The 21,475-nt window shown below is 50.6% G+C and overlaps 1 protein-coding gene across 3 annotated transcripts in view; it reads left to right on the top strand.

The window, feature by feature from the left end:
- Positions 1 to 21,475, top strand: part of Tacc2 (transforming acidic coiled-coil containing protein 2) — a 172,808-nt gene that overhangs the window by 39,591 nt on the left and 111,742 nt on the right. The window contains exons 3-4 of one of the 3 annotated variants that reach the window (XM_071610844.1): positions 1,120 to 6,252; positions 6,829 to 6,930. In XM_071610844.1, coding sequence (XP_071466945.1) covers positions 1,120 to 6,252; positions 6,829 to 6,930 — 5,235 coding nt within the window. Of the gene's footprint in view, positions 1 to 1,119; positions 6,253 to 6,828; positions 6,931 to 21,475 lie in introns of those variants that run through there. The other 2 variants (XM_071610842.1, XM_071610843.1) reach the window with 2 other exon arrangements.

Below are 21,475 nucleotides of genomic sequence, written 5' to 3'. Positions count from 1 at the left end.
TTATACCCCTAAGAGACTGTACAGGAAAAAAAAATAGAAAGGAAAAAATCCCTAGAACACTGAAAGTGCCAAGCACATTGGATATTTTTTCCTGTTTTCCAAATTTTGTATTGTGTGTGTGTTATTTATAAAATAATTATTTTAAAATTATTATTGTTATTATAATTAGTTGCTTGTGATTGAACCCAGGGTGCTTAACCACTGAACACATCCTCAGCCCTATTTTGTATTTTATTTAGAGATAGGGTCTCACTGAGTTGCTTAGTGCCTCCCTAAGTTGCCAAAGCTGGCTTTGAACTCAAGATCCTCCTGCCTCAGCCTCCCAAGCTGCTGGGATTACAGGCATGTGCCACCACAGGCGGCCTTAAAATTATTAATAATTATTTTTAAAATAATATTTTTACTTCAAACTATATGGGATTGGGCAACAATCAAGCAGAGCATGTGACGAGTTCTTTTATGATAGCGATAGTCGGCTATCTACAGCAGCTCCTTGACTCTGAACCGGTTCCTCTGAGTTTCTTACGTGCTTTGTTTTGCTTTTTCTATGCATTGCCCAGATAAGTGTTCAAGTCAGGACAGATAGGGGTAGGAAGGTATTTCAGATTCCAAGTGGTACATGTTGGTTGGGTACAGAAATTCCATGCTAACCAGAAATGACTTTTGGGTTGTGTCTCTCTTACCACCTGTCAAATGGTGGAGAATCAAGTTAACTGTGTTCAAGAATAGCTCTCCATTTCAAAGCCTGGCCTGGCCAACTTGGGCTTTTTTCCTGAACATCAAAGGATTCCCAGAAGCACTCAAGACCTCCTTATAGTCTACAGAGAACTGGTTCAAACCCCCATTTTAGGTCCTCCTGGGTGTCCTGTGTTTTAGATTATTATGAATGAGTCTCCATCTTTCCCTGCTTGCTGCTGACCAGCACAGAAGCCCCCAGCTGAATGTCCGACTTGGAGAAAGGGAGGGGCTGGAGGGCTTCCCAGGGGGAGCAGCCTGCTGCATGGGGGCCCATACGTTTGTGGTGGAGGCTGCTGGTGGCGTGGAGTGGGGGCGGGTTGGCGTGACCTGCTGTGATGTGGCTCTGTCCTTGGCACCCTTGAGAACCAATGAAACATTGAGTGTTTTCACTGTTGGCAGTGCTGGGCTCGGCAGCCCCCCCTCCACTTCTGAGAGTGCTGCCAGCTGGGATCCGACCATCGTGTCCCCAGAGGTGACGGAGCCAAGGAAGTTCCCACAGGAAGCCAGGGGGCCGGGAGGTTCTTCACTGCCTGGCCTACCGCCGCCCTGGGAGCAGGAGTGGCCCAGGACCTCCATGCCCTTCACCGAGTGCCCCCCAGAGGCTTGCTTGGCAAGCCCCACAGCCGCACCAGAAACGTCCCCAAGTGCCCCGGGAGATGTCATGGCGGCATTTACCCCTGAGGGGGACAGCTCTACTCATCATAGTGGAATTGCCATCGTCCCCAGTACTGGATGTGACGAGGAGCCGAGGGAAGAGGCACAGGACTCCTCTTCCTCCAGCCACATCGGCCAGTTGACGGGAATCTCGCCAGCACAGCCCGCAGGGCCGAGGAAGGGGGCCCACTCTGGTGGCTTCGAGGCCCAAGAGAAAGAGGCTGCAGGCTCCCCTGCCGAGTCCAGGCAAGGACCAGCTTCTGTACAAGTGGCCACCAAGGCCCCAGCTGCTGTCCAGCTGGGCAAGGAGAGCTCAGCTGGCCTGGAGGAGTGGCCCCCAATACCTGAGACCAGGGAACCACAATATCCAGGCCGAGTGGAGGTGTCGCCTCCGCATTCAGCCGGTAGCTTGGAAATCCTCCGGGCCTGCGGCCCGCCTCCCAGCAATTCAGGCCCCGCCTATGAAGCTGAAGCGAATTCTGCCTCCCGGGAAAGCTGCTGGCAGCAAATGGGACCACCTCTGCCACACACACAGCTGCCCAGGGACCCACACAGTCCTGCTCTGGCTGCAGCAATCGGCAGTTCCTGCAAGAAGCCTCTGGACACCAGTGACGCTCAGGGTCACTCACAGATAGAGACAGAAAGGGCTGAACCCCGTCAAGTCATCGGTGTGGCCGCAGGTGGCCAGCCAGCTGGGGGTTTGCTGGTGAGTGCCCAGCCCTCTCCACTCACTCCAGCTTCAAGCCCCATTGCACATACAGATGCTCAGATCCCTGTTGCCGAAGGAGGATCCAGCCGGTTGGCCAGGGAGACGATTTCCAAGGCGGAGAAACCAGTTTCTGCAGAAGCAGCCAAAGAGCTGGTGAATACAGGGTTGGGAGGATTGGAGGAGGGGGCATCAGATCTTGAAAGAGAGAGAGAGCACCCAAAAGGGAGCGCTGGGGAGTTTCCTGCCCCCTCACCTCAGGAGAGAGCGGAGTTCTGGAACAGGGAGCAAAGCCAGGGGGTCGCACTAGGGATGCCGCTGCCCCCTCCTCCTCCTGGGACTTCGAGTGAAAGTATTGGAAGGTCAGAGGGGCCAAAGGATGGAGCCAAGGCCCTCGAGAATGATGAGGGTCCTGCCGTGGCTAGAGACGAGATCAGATCAGCTGGAGACAACCCCAGGAGCCAGGATGCCACCCCAGAGCCACCTGGTGGTACAGATCCTGGAAACCTGAGGGCAGAGGAGTCTCAGGCTCTTGGTGGCAAGCCCAATGCTGAGGAGGACAAAGATGAGGTTTTGAAACAAAGTGGCAACGAACAAAGCAGAATCCTTCCCAGCTTAGACTCATCACAGCCACCCAGGAAGAACAGTGCTGGACACATAGGCGAGCCCAACCCTCAGTCAATGCAGGTAGCATGGCAGGCGACGGCTGGTGCCAATGTGACCACTGCAGCCACCTCACTGCTCCTCCCTGAGGAGAAGCCGGTCCTGCCCCCAGCACCAGATGAAACTGATGAGGATGTTGTTCCGGGGTTGCAGTCCAGATGCCCTGATACCCTTCAGGACACGTGGGGTTTGGGAAGAACGGAGTCTCTTCCTGCTTTAGAATCAGAGAAATCAGATTTCCTGTCGACTCCTGCTGCAGAGGTTGTATCCAAAGCCCAAGAGGTAGAGAACACATTGGAAAAAAAGACAGAGGGCCGCCTGTCCCCACAGAGGCCCCGCAGCTGTGATGGGGAGAACTTGCTGACATCCCCAGGCCAATCCTCTGGGCCAGGGCACAATATAGATGGACAGGAAGTTCATGCTGATGTGCCAAACACTCCCTGTGAGGAGACCCCAGCAGTGGATACAATGCTCAGTCCGAAGCAAGATTTTCAGGGAAACCTGTCCCACCTGGAGGACAGTGGGGCAAGAGAAGCTGCATCCGAGAGGCCCCCACTATCTTCTGAGAACTGCCTCCTGCCATCACAGTCAGACACAGGGGCACCCATCATTGATAAGCTCAGGGAGATGACTCAACCTCCTGCAAATGGGAAAGAGGCTTATCCAAGCAACCCAGGTGTGAAGAACCAGGGTGCAGGTCCTTCCCCAGCCCACGTACCCACGGGGCCTCTGGAGGACATGTGCTTGCCCACTTATGAAGGACAGGAGCAGGCATCTGGATCAGAATGTCAAAGTGTGCTCCCCAAAGACAGTCTGTGTGATGCTCCAAGTTTGGTTCTAGAGAGTTCTCCATCGGAAGAGTCAGAATTGCCAACTCCAACAGGACAGAAGTTGCCTGCATTAGGGGAGAATGGGCAAGAGGGAGCAGGCAGCCGTGGCCATCTTTCAGGGGTCTTGCTTAACGCAGGAGACACTTTAAAAGACTCTTCTGTTGCAGGGAGCTTGGGCGGGGAGGGAAGCTGCTGTGCTGGGCAGGGGCCAAACAAGTCCCAACAGGAGCTGGGTGATGCTGTGGAAGCAGGCAGCCTGCGTGAAGGGGCATGTTGCTGGGATGCGGGGGTAGCTGACGCACAGCTCCCACCCTCGGGCCTGTGCAAGGCAGAGATGGCAAGTAGAGACACAGTGGGGGCCCCGCCTCATCCACCTGACTCAGTGGCCCTCCTGGATACAGCTCATGGTCTGGCAGCCCCAGCACTGGCCAGCCTCAGAGTCACACCCACCCAGGATGCTCCAGAGAGACAGACATGTGATCAAGCCCAGGAAGAGAGGCAGCAACCAGGGCCGGCCCTACAGCAAGAAATGGAGTGCGCTGCCACCTCGGCCACCACAGATACAGAGACCCACAAGCTTCTCGAGAAGTTCCCGCTGGCTGGGGAGCAGGGTGGTGAAGGAGGGGCTGCTACAGCTGGTGAGAGTGCCGGTGAAGGAGGCCCAGGGACGCAGCAAGCTCCAGAGGAGCCACAAACCACTCCAAGTGACACCTTTGCTCAGACTGAGCACTGCCCCACCTCCAGGAAAGGACCTTCTACCTCCGTCCCTGGTGAGTCCTGTGAGACTGAGCAGCTCGTGCCCAGCTGCCAGGATGCCTTGCTACGGGCCAGAGAGCTGGATGGGATGCCCAGAGGCACAGAGGGCATTTCTGCACATCAGGCTGGCCCTGACCCAGAGAGGCCCCTGCCGGCTGGGAAAGACGCTGCTCCTGACACCCCTTACCTGCATATCAATGGTGCCGCCAGGAAAGGAGCAGAAGACAGTGGTCTGAGAGTTGTTTCCTCGGAGGGCCCCACAGCTCCGGGTGAAAGTCCCTGTCCCATAGAGGAGTCCCTGCTTGCCCTAGAAAAGGCTGCCTCTGTGAAGCTGCCGGCCAGCCTCCTCTTGCAACCAGGAGCTGCAGGTGGGGAGGGCTCTGCTGTGCCTGCCATCTCTGGAAGCTCCAAAGCTGGAACCACTGAGGAACCTGTGGACTCCATGCCCTACCTGGACAGGATGCCTCTTCTGGCCAAGAGTAAGCAGATGACAGAGGAGGACAAAGAGGCCATAGCTCCAGAAACCAGGCCCTGTGGGACTCCAGCCTGCTCTGGCAGCGAGGACAGCATGGTGGGTGATGCAGCAAGACAGACAGAGGGCAGCAGGGACAGGGTGGTAGAGACACCTCCAGATCCAAGGAGAGGTGCACGAGGTGGTACAGAAGCAAGCTCCAAGCAGCCTAGCCCCATTGTAGGGCTCCATGACTTCAGGGAGCACATCACCAGAATCTTTGAGCAATCAGTGCTTGGAGCCCTGACTGCTGACCAGCCCCAGAATGCACCGAGTGAAAAGGCAGGAGCTGGGAGGAGTGTGGTGGGCAAGGACCTCACCACGCTACTAAGCCCAGAGAAGCTTCTAGAAGGAACTCAAGGAATGGCTGCTACCACTCTCCCTGTACCTCCTGCTGGACTCTGGGTGGAGAAGAAGCCAGAGTTGGCTGTGGAGGCTAAGATTTCCCATCTGGTTTCCCAGGATACAGCTCTAGACAAGCTGCCAGGTCTCGGGGGGCGAGCCTTGGAGCAAAGCCAGCCTGGTGCCAGTGCTGAGGAGGAGGTGACTGGTGTGCCACTCATAGCAAGGAGAAGCGAGAGGCCAGACCTGGGAGCCAAGGTTCACTCACAGCAGGCGAGGGGTGGGCAGGAACTAGCTTCAGGCCTTTCCTCACCAGTGGCTGCTCAGGGGACATCTTTGGAGAGAGCTGCTGACATCCAGGTGGCTCCCCAGAGCCTTGGAGAAGAGGCCTCCGTTCAAGGTGACAGAATTCTTTCTGGAAAAAAGTGCCAGGGAACACTGGTCTCTGACAGTCACCCTAGAGAAGATGGTACCCAGGACTTGGCTCACACGGTGGGTGCAGGTGATGTGCCAGAATCTACCTGTGCTCTAGAATCCTCTCCTCCCCGTGGGGATGTTTTAATTGAGCCCGAGGCTAATAGTGACCTGCTTGGGGGTGAAAGGAAGCCTGAAGCTGATGCCAGCATCCTGGAAATGCAAAACACCCCTGGCCACCCGAGCATCCCTGAACCACTGGCTAGAGAAGTGCTGGACACTCCCCAGGAGCCCAGCGAGAAGGCAGGAGCTGCTGGGGAAGTGAAGGGTGACATCACGTTGAGCACAGCCGAGGCATGGGCACACACATCTGGTGACCTGCCAGAAACAGGTGCTGCAAGGATGATCGCTGGCGTAGCTCATGACTCAGTGCTGCCAGGGAGCCGTCAGGCGATGGAGGACACAGCTGCCCTGCGAGGGGACAGCCCAAGTGGGCACCAGGCGGCCAAGGAGCAGCTGGGACCTGAGCTCCCTACTCCAGCTGGGAATGGGGAGGTGCGTGTTTCACCCCCAGAGCCTGATGACACTGGAGACTCAAAGCTGCAACCCCTGGCTCCGGAAGAGCAACACGCTGACAGGTACTTCAATTAAATTCTTGTGGGTTCAGCTTCAAGGGTGAATCCCAGCCTGATTTTTTTAAAAGTCAATCCAATAGATGGGTGGTTTTCCCAAAGACTAAGTTTTACATATCTAATGGCTGATGTACCCGCTTGCCCTCTCTGGATGTGCTAAGATTCTGCAATATGTGAGCAATGGTTTGAGGAGTGAGGACTGTCTGTTTACATGCCTCGCTGCTTTTCTATTGTTCTTTAATTCCTCTAACTTAAACCGCTGCAAAAGCGTCATGCATTCACTGGCTGGCAGTGCTTGGGTGGGTGTAAGCTGAAATCAGTCGTACGTTTTTCTGGAGATGCAGATATATCTGCTTTTGAGTCTAGATATGTTTAGAGGGGGCTTAGATGATTCGGAAGCATCTCTAAGCCATTAGTTGTATGACCTTTGTTTCCCTCACACCCCACCCTGCCTGAAGGATTTTGATGTAGTAGCCACTTAAAGCTTCCATTGGGAAATATGTTTTTCAAAAATGACTAGGAGATTGATGTCTCTCTTACCATCAACATTATCTTATCTATTGCTTCCTTTCATTGTCCCAGAAAGAGCCTGGGGCCTGGCCCAGCTACCTTACCTACGGTTCCTGAGAAGGATGCTCCGAGATTCCCTTCAGATGAGACCAGCTGTGTGGGAGGACCAGAAAGGTCAGTGAAGTTCACCGGCGCCTTCCTCAGGCCCAGAAACACTGGGAGTTTCACTAAAGAGGGTAGTCTTTATACACGAGTCTTACACAAGAGAGGCAGAGAGCCAGTCCCCTCCTGCATGCAGGTGAAGTGGTGCTGAGATGACTCAAAGCGCCACTGTTGTGAGATGAGCCGAGTCCCTTTCATATTTGTGCTTAATACCTTTAAAAATCAGAATGACTTTATTGAGATACTAGCCACATACCATAGAATCCACTCATTTAAAGTGTATAAATGAGGCTGGGGATGCAGCTCCATGGTGGAGTGCTTGTCTAGCATGCAGGAGGCTCTGGATTCCATCTCCAGCACTTCGAAAGAGAAAGAGAAAGAAAGAATATATATATTCGGTAACTTTTAGTGTACGTAGAGCTGTGCAACCATGGCTACGATCAATTTCAGAACATATCCTGCACCACCTGCCCATCATACCTCAACCCCTCGTGCTCTCAGCCACAGGCACCCATTAATCTAGCTAATTGCCTTTTGAGGCAAATGGGTCAGCACTGGTTTAATCTCTGAAGCAGGTGTGGCTCATCAACAGCAGCCTACGTTGCCCAGAGATCTTGAGATTAGGAGCACGGGTTTCAGATGTGTGTGACGGCCAGATCCTCACACTTGCAGGGGACTGCCTGTTCTTTCCTAAGTGAAATGTTACCTGTAATTCTGCCGGAGCTGCTGCTTAAGTTTCATCCTTTGGGGGTAAGGAAACATGTGGACAGGCACACTCCAGAAAAGCTCTGCAGTATCCCAAGATCTCAGGCTATCAAGTGTGTGTGTGTGTGTGTGTGTGTGTGTGTGTGTGTGTGTGTTGCGCGTGCGCACATGTGCACATTTGTAAACATGTGCGGTAGGGTCGGAGTCTAAATTAGTACCTATGTCTCCACCAACAGCTGCAGGCATTTTATAAATGATTTGATTCATATTTTGCACATGCGGAAAGAATGCATGGTCACCTGTTTTTCAAGTCTGAGCGCTTCCTCCGATTCCCAGCTGCCTCTGCTGCCCACAATAGTGACACTCGGGACTCTGGGCCAGTGTGGAGGCCTGTGCCGCCCAAACAGATGCAGGCTAAGCTGCATTTGACGCCTGTTTCTGCTGCTGACCAGCAAAAAACTTCCTGCAGCCCTTGCTAGTGTGTGCCTTACATTCCCGGTGAAGGCACAGGAAGGATGTTGGACTAGTTAGGGAAGCCTCTCCTCCGCCCAACAAGGGACTCCATCAGTGCTTTTGGGTTTAAAGACATACACACTTTATCTCCCTCTTGGAGAATTAGCCAGAGATAGAGCAGCCCAATAAATATTTCATGGCTCATTGTTTTTATCACTTTAAAAATCGTAAATTATCACATCTCAGTGTGCCTTAGATGTTGTAAAATTTCTGGCCTATTTGTAAGGTGTATAAAGGAAAGAGAGAACTCCACCATCACAGTACCACCTGACGATTACTGTTTCAGTGTCTTAATGTCACTTCACCCATTGTTTTTTTAGCTTAACTGTTTACAGAGTCATTTTTTTCCTCTGTCATCAAACTCTGTACAGACATTTCTCGGTGGCTAGGTTGCAAGGCTGGTCCTGGGCCCCTAGCCATGAGTCTTAGGTTCCTGCGGTGGTTCTGTTCACTTTGCTCCTGTTGAGACTTTTCATACACTCCCGGAGCCACAGGGTCCAATATGGCAGGCACTGGCCAAGTGTGAGTGGGGATGTGTGGGGAGTGAGCACGAAATACACACCAGATATTGAAGACTTAGTATGAAGAAAAGAATATAAAAAATTCATTATTGATCATTTTTATACTGATTATATCATGTACTGGGTTAAAATGTATTTTTGAAATTGAATTCACTTACTTCTTTTTTGTTTTTAATGTGGCTCCCTCAATTTTTAAAAATTACACATGTGGCCTTTGCATACATAACTTGCATTCTCTGTAGATTATTTGGCTCCAGGACTTGCTTTTCTCTGGTCCGTGGAGACCCAGGCATGGTAGAAGTTCAGGCTTCCCTGTGCTTGAGGCTCTTGGGGGAGAGGCCTCTTCTCTGTCCCCTATTGGTTGAGGCCTTCTGGAAAGAATTGTGATTATTCTTTCCCTCTCATCTGCCAGATGCGGTGACAGGGGAGGTAAACCCTGAGCAAATAGGCAGTGGGATCTCCTCTTATCCTTAGGAGGCAACTGCAGTTCTCTGGAAATGAGCAGACCAGCTCTGTCCAATAGGAATGTGACACAGTCAAGGAAGTACCCTTGAATCTTCTAGCAGCCACACTAAAAAACCTAATCAGAAACTGGGAGCATTAACTTCAATATATTTTATTGAACCTAGTATGCAAAAAATATTACCTTGTCAACATAAAATTAATGTAAAAATTATTAAGGCAATAAGCTCCATTCTTATTTTTTAAATATGTATGTTGTAGATGGACACAACACCTTTCTTTTTTTATTTTTATGTGGTGCTAAGGATTGAACGAACTCAGGCCTCACATGTGCTAGGCAAGTGTTGTACCATGTGTTATACTCACAGCACATCTGGATTTGGACTGACCCCATTCCTAGCACTCCACAGCCAAAGGTGGCTAGTGGCTCCTCTCTTGGATACTCTAGCTATGGAGACCTAAGGGCTTTGGCAATTGATCCAGAAGGCCATATTGTCCCACAGGACCCCACAAGATCCCTGTCTGCCCAGGGGGCTGATTCCTACTGGTTTAACACAAATGGCGAGAATGTTTCTTTTCCTTGGGAAGGAGACTCAGTACTTCTTTCTAATGAACCCACTTACCACAAAAGAGTTGTGAGTGTCGACTGAGCAGGTCTCAGAAAAGGTCCTACCAGGACTGGGATTGCGGCTCAGTGTTAGAGCGCTCGCCTGGCATGCGTGAGGCACTGGGTTCAATCCTCAGCACCACTTAAAAATAAAATAAAGATATTGTGTCCACCTAAAACTAAAAAATAAATTAAAAAAGAAAAGAAAAGGTCCTGCCAAGGCCAGAAGGTGCAGGGGCTAGGAGCAGAGGTGTTGCACTTGAAGGTCAAATCCAGCAGCAGTCCGTGGGAGGCTGGATGGTCAGGCTTCCGGGGACACTGCCAGGCGCTGCAGTGAGGAGGAAGTTCAAGGCCAGGGCCCTGAATTCCTAACCCAGCTCTGCTTTACTAGCTACACACCCAGCCTCAGTTCATTCACCCGTAGAATGGGGACGACAGCACCAGTACCTGCCTCCTCAGATTGCCAGGAAGTTGAGAGAGATCATTGGTTAACATGTTACACTGGCATTTTCTGGTGCTCAGTGGTGTTAGGTTCCCTGTCATCATTTTCCTAGTTCAGAGAGTTGAGTGACCACGTCTCCGGTGTGGAACTGTTTCTGGGAGATCAGTCAATGCTCCTGAGACTGAGGAGCACAAGTTGGCTATTTTTCCTTTCTCGCACAGAATTCTTTGCCTGCTGAAATATCTTGCTTTGGAAGGAGAGGATGCTTTCCTCTCTCCTACAGTGTAGCCCACAATAATCTGCAAGTTAAAAATTTTTGTGATTGCTTTTACTGTGATACATTGTGTGTCTTTCTTTGTGTGCCCTATTATATTGTTGTTTTTTTTTTTTTTTGCCATTGAAATAATGTTTTAAGTCACTAGGAGAGGGGCAAAGCAAATCACACCTCAAATTTCTACCCTCTTATTTGATACCAAGTGACTCCCTCCTATTGAATTTTTGAAGAGCCTGCTGACTTGAGTAGAACCTATAGCCCATGTCAAATTCTGCACCCAGAGGTCTCTTTGGCCGTCTTGGTGACAGGATGGCTGGATAACCCAATATCATATGCACAGGCAGCATCAAGATGTTTCCTGCTTTACTTGCCAACTTAGATACTGCAGTGGGTACTGCTGGTGATGTGCCAGGGGTAGCCTGTGGCTTTAAGTCCTAGCAGCCACTGCCTCACAAGTAGGTATAGATGGACAGATGGCTCAGGGTGCATGTCTGTACATCATGTGGTCCTCCCCGTGGAGGAGTCTGGGACCCAGAGACGGCCTCATTGAAAGTGCTTGAACTGGTCTCACCTTTATAGACCACCTTCTATGTTGGTGGAAGGGTCGGTTAGAATTTGGCATCTTGGTTATATATCACTAATGTTCACATGTGGTTCTAGATCGATCTTAGATACCACCCTGCTATGTTTGCTGAGCATTTATTTAAAGGTTTTTTTTTTTTTTTTTCCCACTTGGAGAAAGGTATTGTGTTCAATTATTAGTGCATTTTAAGAGAATTAAATTGTTCCCAGATTGCCTAGCGTCTTTGTTCAGATCTAGGCTGAATCACAAAGGGCGGCTGGGTTGAAAAGTTGAGGAAAGAACAGAGAGGGATGGTTGGCCTCTTGCCGAGGAAGCGCTGGCAGAACCTGAAAGCCACACGGGAACCGCTCCTCTCCCGTCCTCCCACGCCACCTTCCCACTTGGTCTCTGTTTCTTCCTTCTCTCGTCACTCCTAAAATTACCAGCTGTGACACCATGTTTTCAAGTTTAAGAATAAGACTAGAGGATGACTACAACTGTGTAAATTAAGCAAAAGGAAAAAAGTCTCTTCCAACATAGTTCCCTCAGCTACAGCCAGGACAGCAGATCTCGGTCCCTGGGTCTGATCTTGTAGCAACCTTCTTCCCCTCTGGGGGGCTGTTGAGGAAGACGGATTCCCCTGCATTTCAGCCACCTCCCTGGTGGTGATGTTGATGATACAACAGTGTTTCCAAAGCCTCAGGAAAGTGCCTGATGTACAGTCGGAACATGATAAAGATGGTCATTGTTACTGTCCCTACAGAAGTAGGGAGCCCCAGGAACCGAGGTTGGTCTCCAGCCAATCTGCATCTTTGTGCCTTGGTGGCTGTCTGTCCAGTGGGGTTCCTTCGCTTACCCAGCTTGGCCCACAAGGAGCTCCTGCATGGAATGAGATCACAGATTCAAAAGACGGCAAACAAGGTAGATTTGCGTAACTGCGCACAACTTCAATCATTGTGAACCATCCTGTATAAAACCAAAGGGCCCTTTGACATGTAGCCTTTAAGTCCTGAGGCTTTTGTGTTTTATAATTAAAGTGAATTTCCCGAAAGGTAGATCTGGCATCTGGGCAAGTGCCAAGTCTCCTTGGAAAGTCAGTTTATGAGGCACCTACACAGAAGGTGCCCGTCTCCTCGGAGGCAAGGGCTAGATTCTCTGCAGGTGGCTGGGAGAGGGTAGCCACCACCGTGGTTCTCCAGCTCCTCTGCCCTGGGGCCCCTGTTACAGTGCACCTGGGCCCAGGGGAGCAAAGAGCCACTCCTGCTCCTGGGAAATCCAGGACAGTTTTAGGGCAAGGTGATGATTTTCCAAATTGCTTGTGTCCAAACTGACCCAGCTGTCCTTCCTGCAGCCTGTCATTAGGGTCACCCGTAGGAGCAACGGCATCAGACATGGGTTGGGGCTTGTTCCAGGAGTAATGTTTGAGAAGTGGACCTTGGACACTCTCCTGGGTAGAGCTAGAAAGAAAGTTGGGGGCATTCTTATTAGGCTCCACACTCTATGGAGGAGGAAACTGAGGCTTCAGATAGGGAGGACTAGGGAACTGACTGGCTGCAGAGTTAGAACAGGACTCTGGCCCCTGGCAGTTGACATGGTGCTTTCCCTGTGTGTCCACACTGCCAACCCCAGCCACCCCAACTGTGCTTCTAGGCTTTCAAGGAGACGGCCTCACTCGGGACTAGAGCAGGACAAACACAAGCCTGGGTGTTGGCAGAGCTCAAGTTCCAACTCAGAGCCAGGCACGGTAGCACATGCCTGTAATCCCAGCTGCTCAGGAGAGGCAGGAGGATCACAAGTTCAAATCCAGCCTCAGCAACAGTGAGGCGCTTAGCAACTCAGTGAGACCCTGTCTCTAAATAAAATACAAAATAGGGCTGGGGATGCTTCAGTGGTGGAATGCCCCTGAGTTTAATCCCCAGTACTCTCTCCCCAAAAAAGTTCCAATTCAGGTTCTTGCTCTGTGACCTGGGAGCTGCTATTGCCCTCTCTGAATCTGCTTACTCTCCTATAAAATGGGTCCCAATCTTTCCTATACAATGTGGTTAGGATTAAGTGAGCCATTTTGTTAAGAGCACCTCGCACACGGACTTGGTACAAGTTCCCTTTCACTTAGTTCTCCCTGTCGCTTTTATATCCAGCAACACCTCAACCCTTAGGGATGTTCTGTTTGTGTCCCCTTTTTGCAGTTGAGAAAATGGAGGGTCCAACAGGTGACATGGTCAGAGAGCCAACAAAGAGTAAGAGCAAGGACTGGACCCTCTCTTCTGGAAAGCTCCTTGGACCTCAAGGCCATGTTTAGAACCCCGATCATCAACCTGCCCGCTGGGTGGACCCTTGGGGAGGTTGTTCTCAGAAACAACACCATCCACGAAAGCTTCCTACAGCCATGGACATGTTCTGTATCTCCTCTGTCCAATATAATGGCTGCTAGCCTCCTGTGGCTATTGAGCACTTGAAGTGAGGCTGGTGCTGGGGAACTGAATGGCTGATCTCGTTTGGTTTTAACTAAACAAGCTAAAATTGAAACTGAATTAGCCGCGTGGGGCTGGAGGAGAGCAGAGGAGAGTAACCCTCACCTACTGCATAGGTTCTGTGTGTGAAGCCCTGGAAGTTTCCTAGGCACCTGTTGGTGCTCACAGAGCATTCGATTCCCTCCCCCTCAGCTTCCTGGCCCTGTGCCTGGGAAAATCAGGTGGTGGAGTCTTTGTGGTGCTGGGGATGGAACCCAGGGCCTCCTGCATGCCAGGCAAGCCCTTTACCACGGAGCCACACCCCAGCCCCCAGCTGATTGTGTCCTTAGAGTGGTGGAGTCTGAGGTGTGTTCATGGCACAACTGTGCAGCAATAAGGACCTGCAGGAGGCACCACCTTGGCACTGGGCCAAGGAGGCGCACTCCTGGCCCGCCAGTGGCCTCACTCCCAGGCCTGCAGAATGGCCTGTCCCGGAGCAGATGGTGTTGCAAGGTCAGCTGGCTCCCAGCTGCTGGGGACCCCTACCTGCCTGCACTCCCCCCAGCAGCCCCACCCACTAGGGTTCCTGGGAGGGAGCCAAGTTGAACAGAGTTGCCATCTTCCGGTTGACGTCTCTGTACTATTCTTGTCCTAAGAAACCGGCAGGGTGAGAAAGAGGCTTAGCATGCAGTGTCAATAGGCCCCAGCTCACAGCACCTGGGCCCGACTTTCCTTTCTTCTTTCTTAATGCCTCTTCAGTTGTCTGCAATGTTAAATATTTTAGCAGCCTGTGATTCCGACAGAGACTGTGGAAGAGTTTCTGTTTCCAGAGAAGGCCCTGCAACAGGCCTGATTACCGATACCCTTAGTGCCCTTTCCTTCTGCAAGGCTGGCACCAAGAGGTTAGGCAATAAAAACCTCAGGGGAAGGACACATCCAGGCCTCACGAAGTGGGAGGATGGGCCGAGAGAGGATCCCAGGATGCAGAGGCTCAGCCCAGTGCTGAGCCACCATGGCGGGAGGAGAGCAGGGCCCTGAAGCTGCCCCTGGTGAGTGGGGAGATCTGGGGGAGGAGGGCCTGGGCTTGAGGAGATCAGGCTGCAGGCCGAGGTTCAAGTCCTGCTCCCACTCTGTTGGGGGAGGCACAGGACCGTACCAAGCCTCGGCAGGTGAATGGGCTGATGTGTCCGGGGGTGAAGGAGAGTGGAAATGGAAGTAGATGAGGCAAGATAGCACGCCTTGACTGTGACTGTGCACTCCATGGACGAGGCTCTGAGCTGGGGGAATTTCCAGGCAGCTCCATCTGCACAGCGGATCAGCAATCACCCAGTGAATGTGCTCGCAGGCAGGTGCTCAGAAGGGAAGCTGGGGTCTCACCTGTGGGGGAAGGGCTGGGATGGCACCCGGCAGCATGGGCCACTGGCTCCTCCACCGGGAAGAGCTCTGGAGTGCACGGTCAGGGGGCAGGCATGTCGATGTGATGTGGTGGAGTGACCACAAGGCTTCTGACTCCACACCCAGGGCTTAGCCTGAGAAGTCGGGCGTTCGGGGTGCCAGTCTACTCCTCTGTGCCTTCTTTAAAGCCCAGTACCTTCACCTGCCTGGACCTCGCACCTCCAACACAGGATCAGGAAGGGCCTCAAGGCCTAAGTTCTTGGTCTAGAAGTGTTTGTGGTCATTTGGATGTAGAGTCATTTTGGCCTCTGGCCAGGAGGATAAGCTATGCTCTTCTTTCTTGGGGAACATTAGACTCCCAGGGCATGGCTCTTGGTTACCCAGCACCTGATACTCTGCATGATGCTATAAGTGTCCATTGAATAATTGAATGCAGCCAGCTATCAGGTGTGTTTGAAGGTTCCTGTCCTAGAAAATGAGGTCAGACAGGACTTTGGAGGCAGAAGGCTGAGTCTAACTTCCGGTTTGCTATTAGACTCTTCAACCTCAAGCAAGTTCCTCAGCTACTCAAAGTCTCAGTTTCCTCACGTGAAAAATATAATACTAGGGTCCACCCCTTAGAATTACTAAGGAGATTATATAAAAATAACATGTGAAAAGCCTATCAGCCTGCCTGCAGGCCTTCGGTAAGCACTTAAACACCAGGACTTATTGTTTTATCATTACTATCATTATCGTCACCATTTGAATCTTAATACTATTATCAGGGTAGATGGTGGTAAGGACTTGTGTTTTTACCCAGTGGCTAATTGGAACTTGCTGAAGTTCACATAGTCAGCTCTGGTTTCTTTGGAATGTGCTAGGGCCCTCTAATGCCCTCCCATCCTGTGGCCACCTCCGACAAGGGTGGCCTCAGTGTTGCAATATTGTATTGGATGCAAGGTCAAACCGTCTGGCACTCGCCGTGAATGCAGTCTGGCTTTGGGGTTAGCCTCTTGCCAAGAGTGGCTGCAGAAGGCTGAATGCTAACATTAGCAGGAGCAAGGAAGTGCCCGTGTGGGTGAGCGGGCACACCACTTGGGAAGCAAGTGCTGAGCGCATCTCCCGGGACAGACTGCCTTGACTGTCTGGCCATGAAGTTTGGAGCTGCCAGCCTATCCCAAGCTTCTAGAGGGAGGGGCAGCATGGAGAGCTGCCTGGCCCTGCCCGCCTGCTGGATGCCACAGCCCAGTCCTGGAGGAAGAGACCCTTTCTGGCAAGTGACCAAGCAGCTGGTATTTAAGTGCACATGGCCAGAGCTGGCAGGCAGTGAGAATCTGGAAAGGGTGGGAGTGCCAACCCTGGGCTTGAGGTCTCAGCCCTGGGCCAGACTGCCTTTCTGGGCCATGTAGGAAGGATGTCTGGGCAGATGAGCCTCTGGCTCCTGATGCTGGGTAGCAAGGATGCCGGCCTTGGAAACCAGAGCCACACCACGCCTGGCTCAGGCATTCACAGTCGTGAAATGTCAGACCCGGAAGGGCCTTCAGGATCTTCCGCCTGCTCAATTTACAAATGAGGGACCTAAGACCTGGAGAGAGTATGTGTCTCCCCCAAAGCCACACAGCCTGTGAGGGCCACTGATCCAAATCATTGAGTATGTTTCTCTGGTTTCAAGATCGGTGTTCTTTTTCTTAACCCACTGACACACTAGTGCACAAGTGACATTGTTGCCAGTTTCAGGAAACATCCCTAGAGCAAGTCTGTAAGTTTGTTGTTCTAGATTGTTTTCTGGAAGCAGTGGTGGTTTAACATAATCTTGAGCTTGGGTTGTGTCTGAGGAAGTTGCCTCTGCAGGCTTGCTCCCGCTTTTTGGCAAAACAAGCCAGGCTGCAGCCTCTGTGTTGTGTGGCTGGCCTTCCTTTGCTGTGTCTGAGGGCCTTGCAGGGGGATTGCAGGAAAGCACCACGAAAAGTGCTCCCAGGTCCTCCAGCTCATGGGGATGCAGGGGTGCAGAGTGGGAGCACCACCTGGGCTTTCTCCCACAGGGGAAGGTCCTGCTGAAACTCGAGCTCTGCCTGCTCCTGCCCATGTGTCTGTGGGAGTCCTCTCCTGAGCAAACCCTCAGAAGACACCATGGTCTGGTTCAAGTTTCTTTGCAAACAGTTGGGCCATGAATCCTTGGGAGAGAAAATGCTTTTCCTTTTTACTGGTGTATACTAATTATGAAGAACAGTGGGTTCCATTGTGGCGTTTTGTACGTGCATACAGCATACTTCCACCAGTTTACCCCCCAGTGTCTCCCTTTGTCCCCCCTCCTCCCTGGCCCCCTTCCTCTACCCTAGTGGTCTCTCTTCTGTTTTCTTGAGATCCCCTTTTGTCCCCTTTCTCCTTTCTAGCATCCAGACAAGAGAGAAAACGTATTATGACCCTTGTCTCTCTGAGTCTGGCTTATTTCACTTAACATGACGTTCTCCAATTCTATTCATTTTCCTGCAAACAGCATAGTTTCCTTCTTCCTTGTAGCCGAATAAAACTCCCTTGTATACATATACCACGTTTTCTTTTTCTGTTCTTCTTTTGACAGACACCTAGGCTGGTTCCACAGCTTGCCTTTGTGAAATCTGCTGCTATAAACATGGATATACGTGTATCGCTACAGTATGTGGACTTTAATTCTTCTGGATAAGTAACTGGATCATATGGTGTTTCTGTTCCTAGTCTTCTGAGAAACCTCCATACTGATTTCCACAGTGGATGTGCTAATTTACATTCCCACCAACAGCGTGTAGTCCCTCCACTCCCATCCTCACTAGTGTTTATAACTATTTGTGTCATTGATTGCCATTCTCACTGGAGAGAGACTGAATCTCAGTGAAGGTTTGATTTGCACTTTCCTGGTGCCTTGAGATGTTGAGCAACTTTAATTTTTTTTCATATAATTCTTAGCCATGTGTCTTTCTTCTGAGAAGTGTGTTTAGTTCATTTGTCTATTTGTTGAATGGATTTTTTTTTTTTTTTGGTGTTGAGTTTTAAGTTCTTTATATATTCTAGATAATAATCCTCCCTTAGAAAAGTAGCTGGTAAACATTTTCTCCCATTCTATAGGTTCTTTCTTCATGCTCTTAGCTGTTTGCTGTGCAAAAGCTTCTTGGTTCGACGCCATCCCATTTATTGATTCTTGGCATTATTTCCTGAGCTACAGTGTCCTATCAGGAAATCACTGCCTGGGCCAATGGGTTGGAGCATTTCCCTGTGCTTTCTTCTAGCAGTTGCAAAGTTTCTGGTCTTATTCCAAGGTCTTTGATCCACTTCAAGTTGACTTTTGTGCAGGGTGAGAGATAGGGATCTATTTTCTTTTGGTATTGGGGACTGAACCCAGGGGCGCTTAACCACTGAGCTACATCCCAGCTGTTTTTGCTTTTTATTTTGAGACAGGGTCTTGCCAAGTTGCTATGGTTCCTGTAAGTTGGGAGGCTGATCTCAAACTTGCAATCCTCCTGCCTCAGCCTCCCAAGTCATTTGTTTTACAGGCACACACCACTGCAGCCAGCTAGGCATCTAGTTCCAATCTCTTTACATGTGGACTTCAAGTTTTCCCAGCACCATTTGTTAAAGAGGCTGTCTTTTCTCCAGTGTAAGTTTTTGGCACCTGACAAAATGCAGAATTGAGTTATGCCTGAAGGTGGAAATTTTATTAGAAACCACCAGGTTCCCTGTGAGACTGATGTTTAAACCTCTTGTTTGGTTCATGTTTTATCTTTGGTGAGGAGGATTCTGTAAAAATGGGACATAGAAATAGCCCCAGTGGGGAGAAGTCTCTGCTTTCAGAAACTCCCTTTCTATATATGTGCTCAGGAAGTCTTTGTGGGATGACTGATGAAATACTGCCTTATCCCAAGTTGATACTGCCTTGGAAGTCGGCATCTGGTCTTCATTCCCCCAGTGTTGACGGTGAAACACCAAGAATCACCCACTGAGGCAAGTGCAGAAAAGTTTTATTTAAAAAGAGACCAAGAGAAGGGGACGCAGAGCTGGGTATCTGAGGGAGTGGGTGAGATCCCAGGTTTCCTTCTTCCGCACCCTGTGACTGTACCAAGCAGGAGAAGAGCAGCCTGGGGTGATCATTAGCCACTGCTTGTGTTGGGAGTAGGGATTCCCCAGAGGTATTAGCAACCCATTTCCTTTTCTTTGATAATCAGCCCAGTTAGCCCTCATCTTTCCAACCTGATCATTTAACCTACCCTGACCACCTGTCCTTCACCCCGTCTTAGGGTCACAAGGTACACTGAGGAGATGCAACTCCCACTGCCTAGAGTGTTCCGTTCCTCCCAGTCCACGGCCCTTTGTTTCTTGCTCAGTGTTGGTCCAGGGCCACTCACTCACAGTACCTTCCTGGTGCTCACTATTTTTGTAGCCACTTCAAGTATCGACTTACTATCTTTCTTCAAATTGCTTCCTATTTATTTCAGTGTATTATTTTATTTTTGTCCCCAGCAGTATCTGTAAAGCTCAGGGTTGGTGTGCTAATTGTCTTGATTTCCCTAACATGCTTTAATTTTTTTTTGTAGTTGTAGATGGACAGAATGCCTTTATTTTATTTGTTTCTGTTTATATGGTGCTGAGGATTGAACCCAGTGCCTCACGCATGCTAGGCAAGCGCTCTGCCACTGAGCTACAACCCCAGCCCCCTAACATTCTTTAAATGTGTTGCTATTAAAATACTCTAATCTGAGAAATCCTAACATAGTAACACCCTCTTATCCTCTGAAACCCAGCCTAACTATTCCTCTTTGGAAAACCTCCCCATACCTCTCACAAGGCTGGCTTTAGTGTTCATTTTGGTCTCTGCTATGAGGCAGTCATTCCTTCCCCCAACTGTAGGAGCAGGCACAGGGGCCATTTGCGTCTGATGTTTTAACCCTAGTGCTTTGCACCGGCCTGAGATCATGTAGTATTCAATAAGTGGTTTGAATAGTGAATGAATCCCCTTTAGTTGATGGAGGCTTATGCTGCCTGGCAGAGTGGGTGCCCCAACTAGGCGCCCTGTGATTCTCTGAGAGTAACATGCTGTAAGTCAGGACCCCGCATTCCCACGCTTCCACCTGGGTGCATGTCAACAAATCCCACATAGGAACTTGGATGTAGACACCCAACTCCCAGCAAGGAGCTAGTAAATCCTTCATCTAGGGAGGTTTGGCCTCTGTCCCTCTGCATCACAGGTTCCCTGTTAACCACCCAGCCGTCACATGTTTGCATGAAGTTGGGACGTCACTAGGCCAGGGCGGGGGTGGCGAGGGCTCTCCTGCTGCTCGGGCCTCCAGCTCTTCAGCTCCAGTGCCTACTGCACCGTGTTGCTGGGCTTCTTGGTTCCACGTTCCTGCTTCTTGTCTCTTTAACCAGAGCCCATCTTCCTAGGCAGGGCCTGCCTTGTGCATTCTTATACCCACGTGGGTACTTGGAACGCTGATTGTACAGGTTCCCCCCCTGGCTTCATAACCTCGTATCTTGTTGCTTCACAGCCTGAGCAAAATCTGGCTGCCACAGCAGAGAGCTGCCGATGCTGAGCAGGGCGCTGTGTGGTGGACAGGCAGGACTGGCGTAGGCATCGGTTGGCCTTTTATATTCCAGAAGACTTCCTTGGCACACAACCATTTGCTTTGTGGTTCATCATTTCTTTCTGTGCCTGATGTCTGATCTCTACCAAGCAAGCACTTCTTGGCCTTACATTCTGTGAGTCTTTGAAGGTGCTTTTGGCTGCAAATAGCAGACAACTCAATTCCAGAAAGCCTTGGCACTGGGAGGCTCATCACCTCACCCAGCAGAAAGTGCAGAGGCAGAGCACTTGAGGTGGAGGGATTCGTTAGCTCAGTGGTGGCTCTGAGCGTCCACCTCCTTTCCTCTCCTTGCCTTCCACATTTAGCATGTGGGTTCATGTCCTGCTGCACCATTGCAAGTTGATGGTGGCTGCTCTAAGGCATTGTGCCCTCCCATGACAATGTTGACAGACAGGAAGACATATGAAGGGCAGGAGCTATGGCATCTTGTGTCCCCTAAAAAGCAAGGAATAGCCAGGAGTGGTGGCACCTGCCTGTAATCCCAGTGGCTTGGGAGGCAGAGACAGTTCAAAGCAGAGGCAGAGGCAGTTCAAGTTCAAAGCCAGCCTCAGCAATAGTGAGGTACTAAGCAACTCAGTGAGACCCTGTCTCTAAATAAAATACAAAATAGGGCTGAAGATGTGGCTCAGCGGGTGAATACCCCTGAACTCAATCCCAGGTACCTCCCCGCCAAAAAAAAAAAAAAAAAAAAAAAAAGAAAAGCAAGGAAAATGTCTCCAGAAGGCCTGGCTGACTTCTCCTCTGTTTCACTGACCCAGGCTGTCACAGGACCAGGCCTCAACCAATCATTTGAACAAAGCAGGAAGAAGACGAGGAAGGGAACCCAAGTTTTGGAGGCACCAGTGCCACCTGCCACAAAAGTTCCAATTTAGTATTCTGCAAGTGGGGATTGAAAAGAATCTCCATCAGGATGATCCAGAATGTTTTTGTTAAAATGCACATTTCTGAGCCCCTTCTCCAACCTCCTGTAGGGCCTGGGTCCAGGAATCTGCTTTTGAACAACCACCTAGTTGTTGTTTGCACTAGGTTTTC

This window comes from Marmota flaviventris, chromosome 4 (assembly GCF_047511675.1).
Source record: "Marmota flaviventris isolate mMarFla1 chromosome 4, mMarFla1.hap1, whole genome shotgun sequence".
Taxonomy (NCBI): Eukaryota; Metazoa; Chordata; class Mammalia; order Rodentia; family Sciuridae; genus Marmota; species Marmota flaviventris.
Note: the sequence above shows the minus strand (reverse complement) of the source record. Positions and strands in the feature narration are given on the sequence as shown.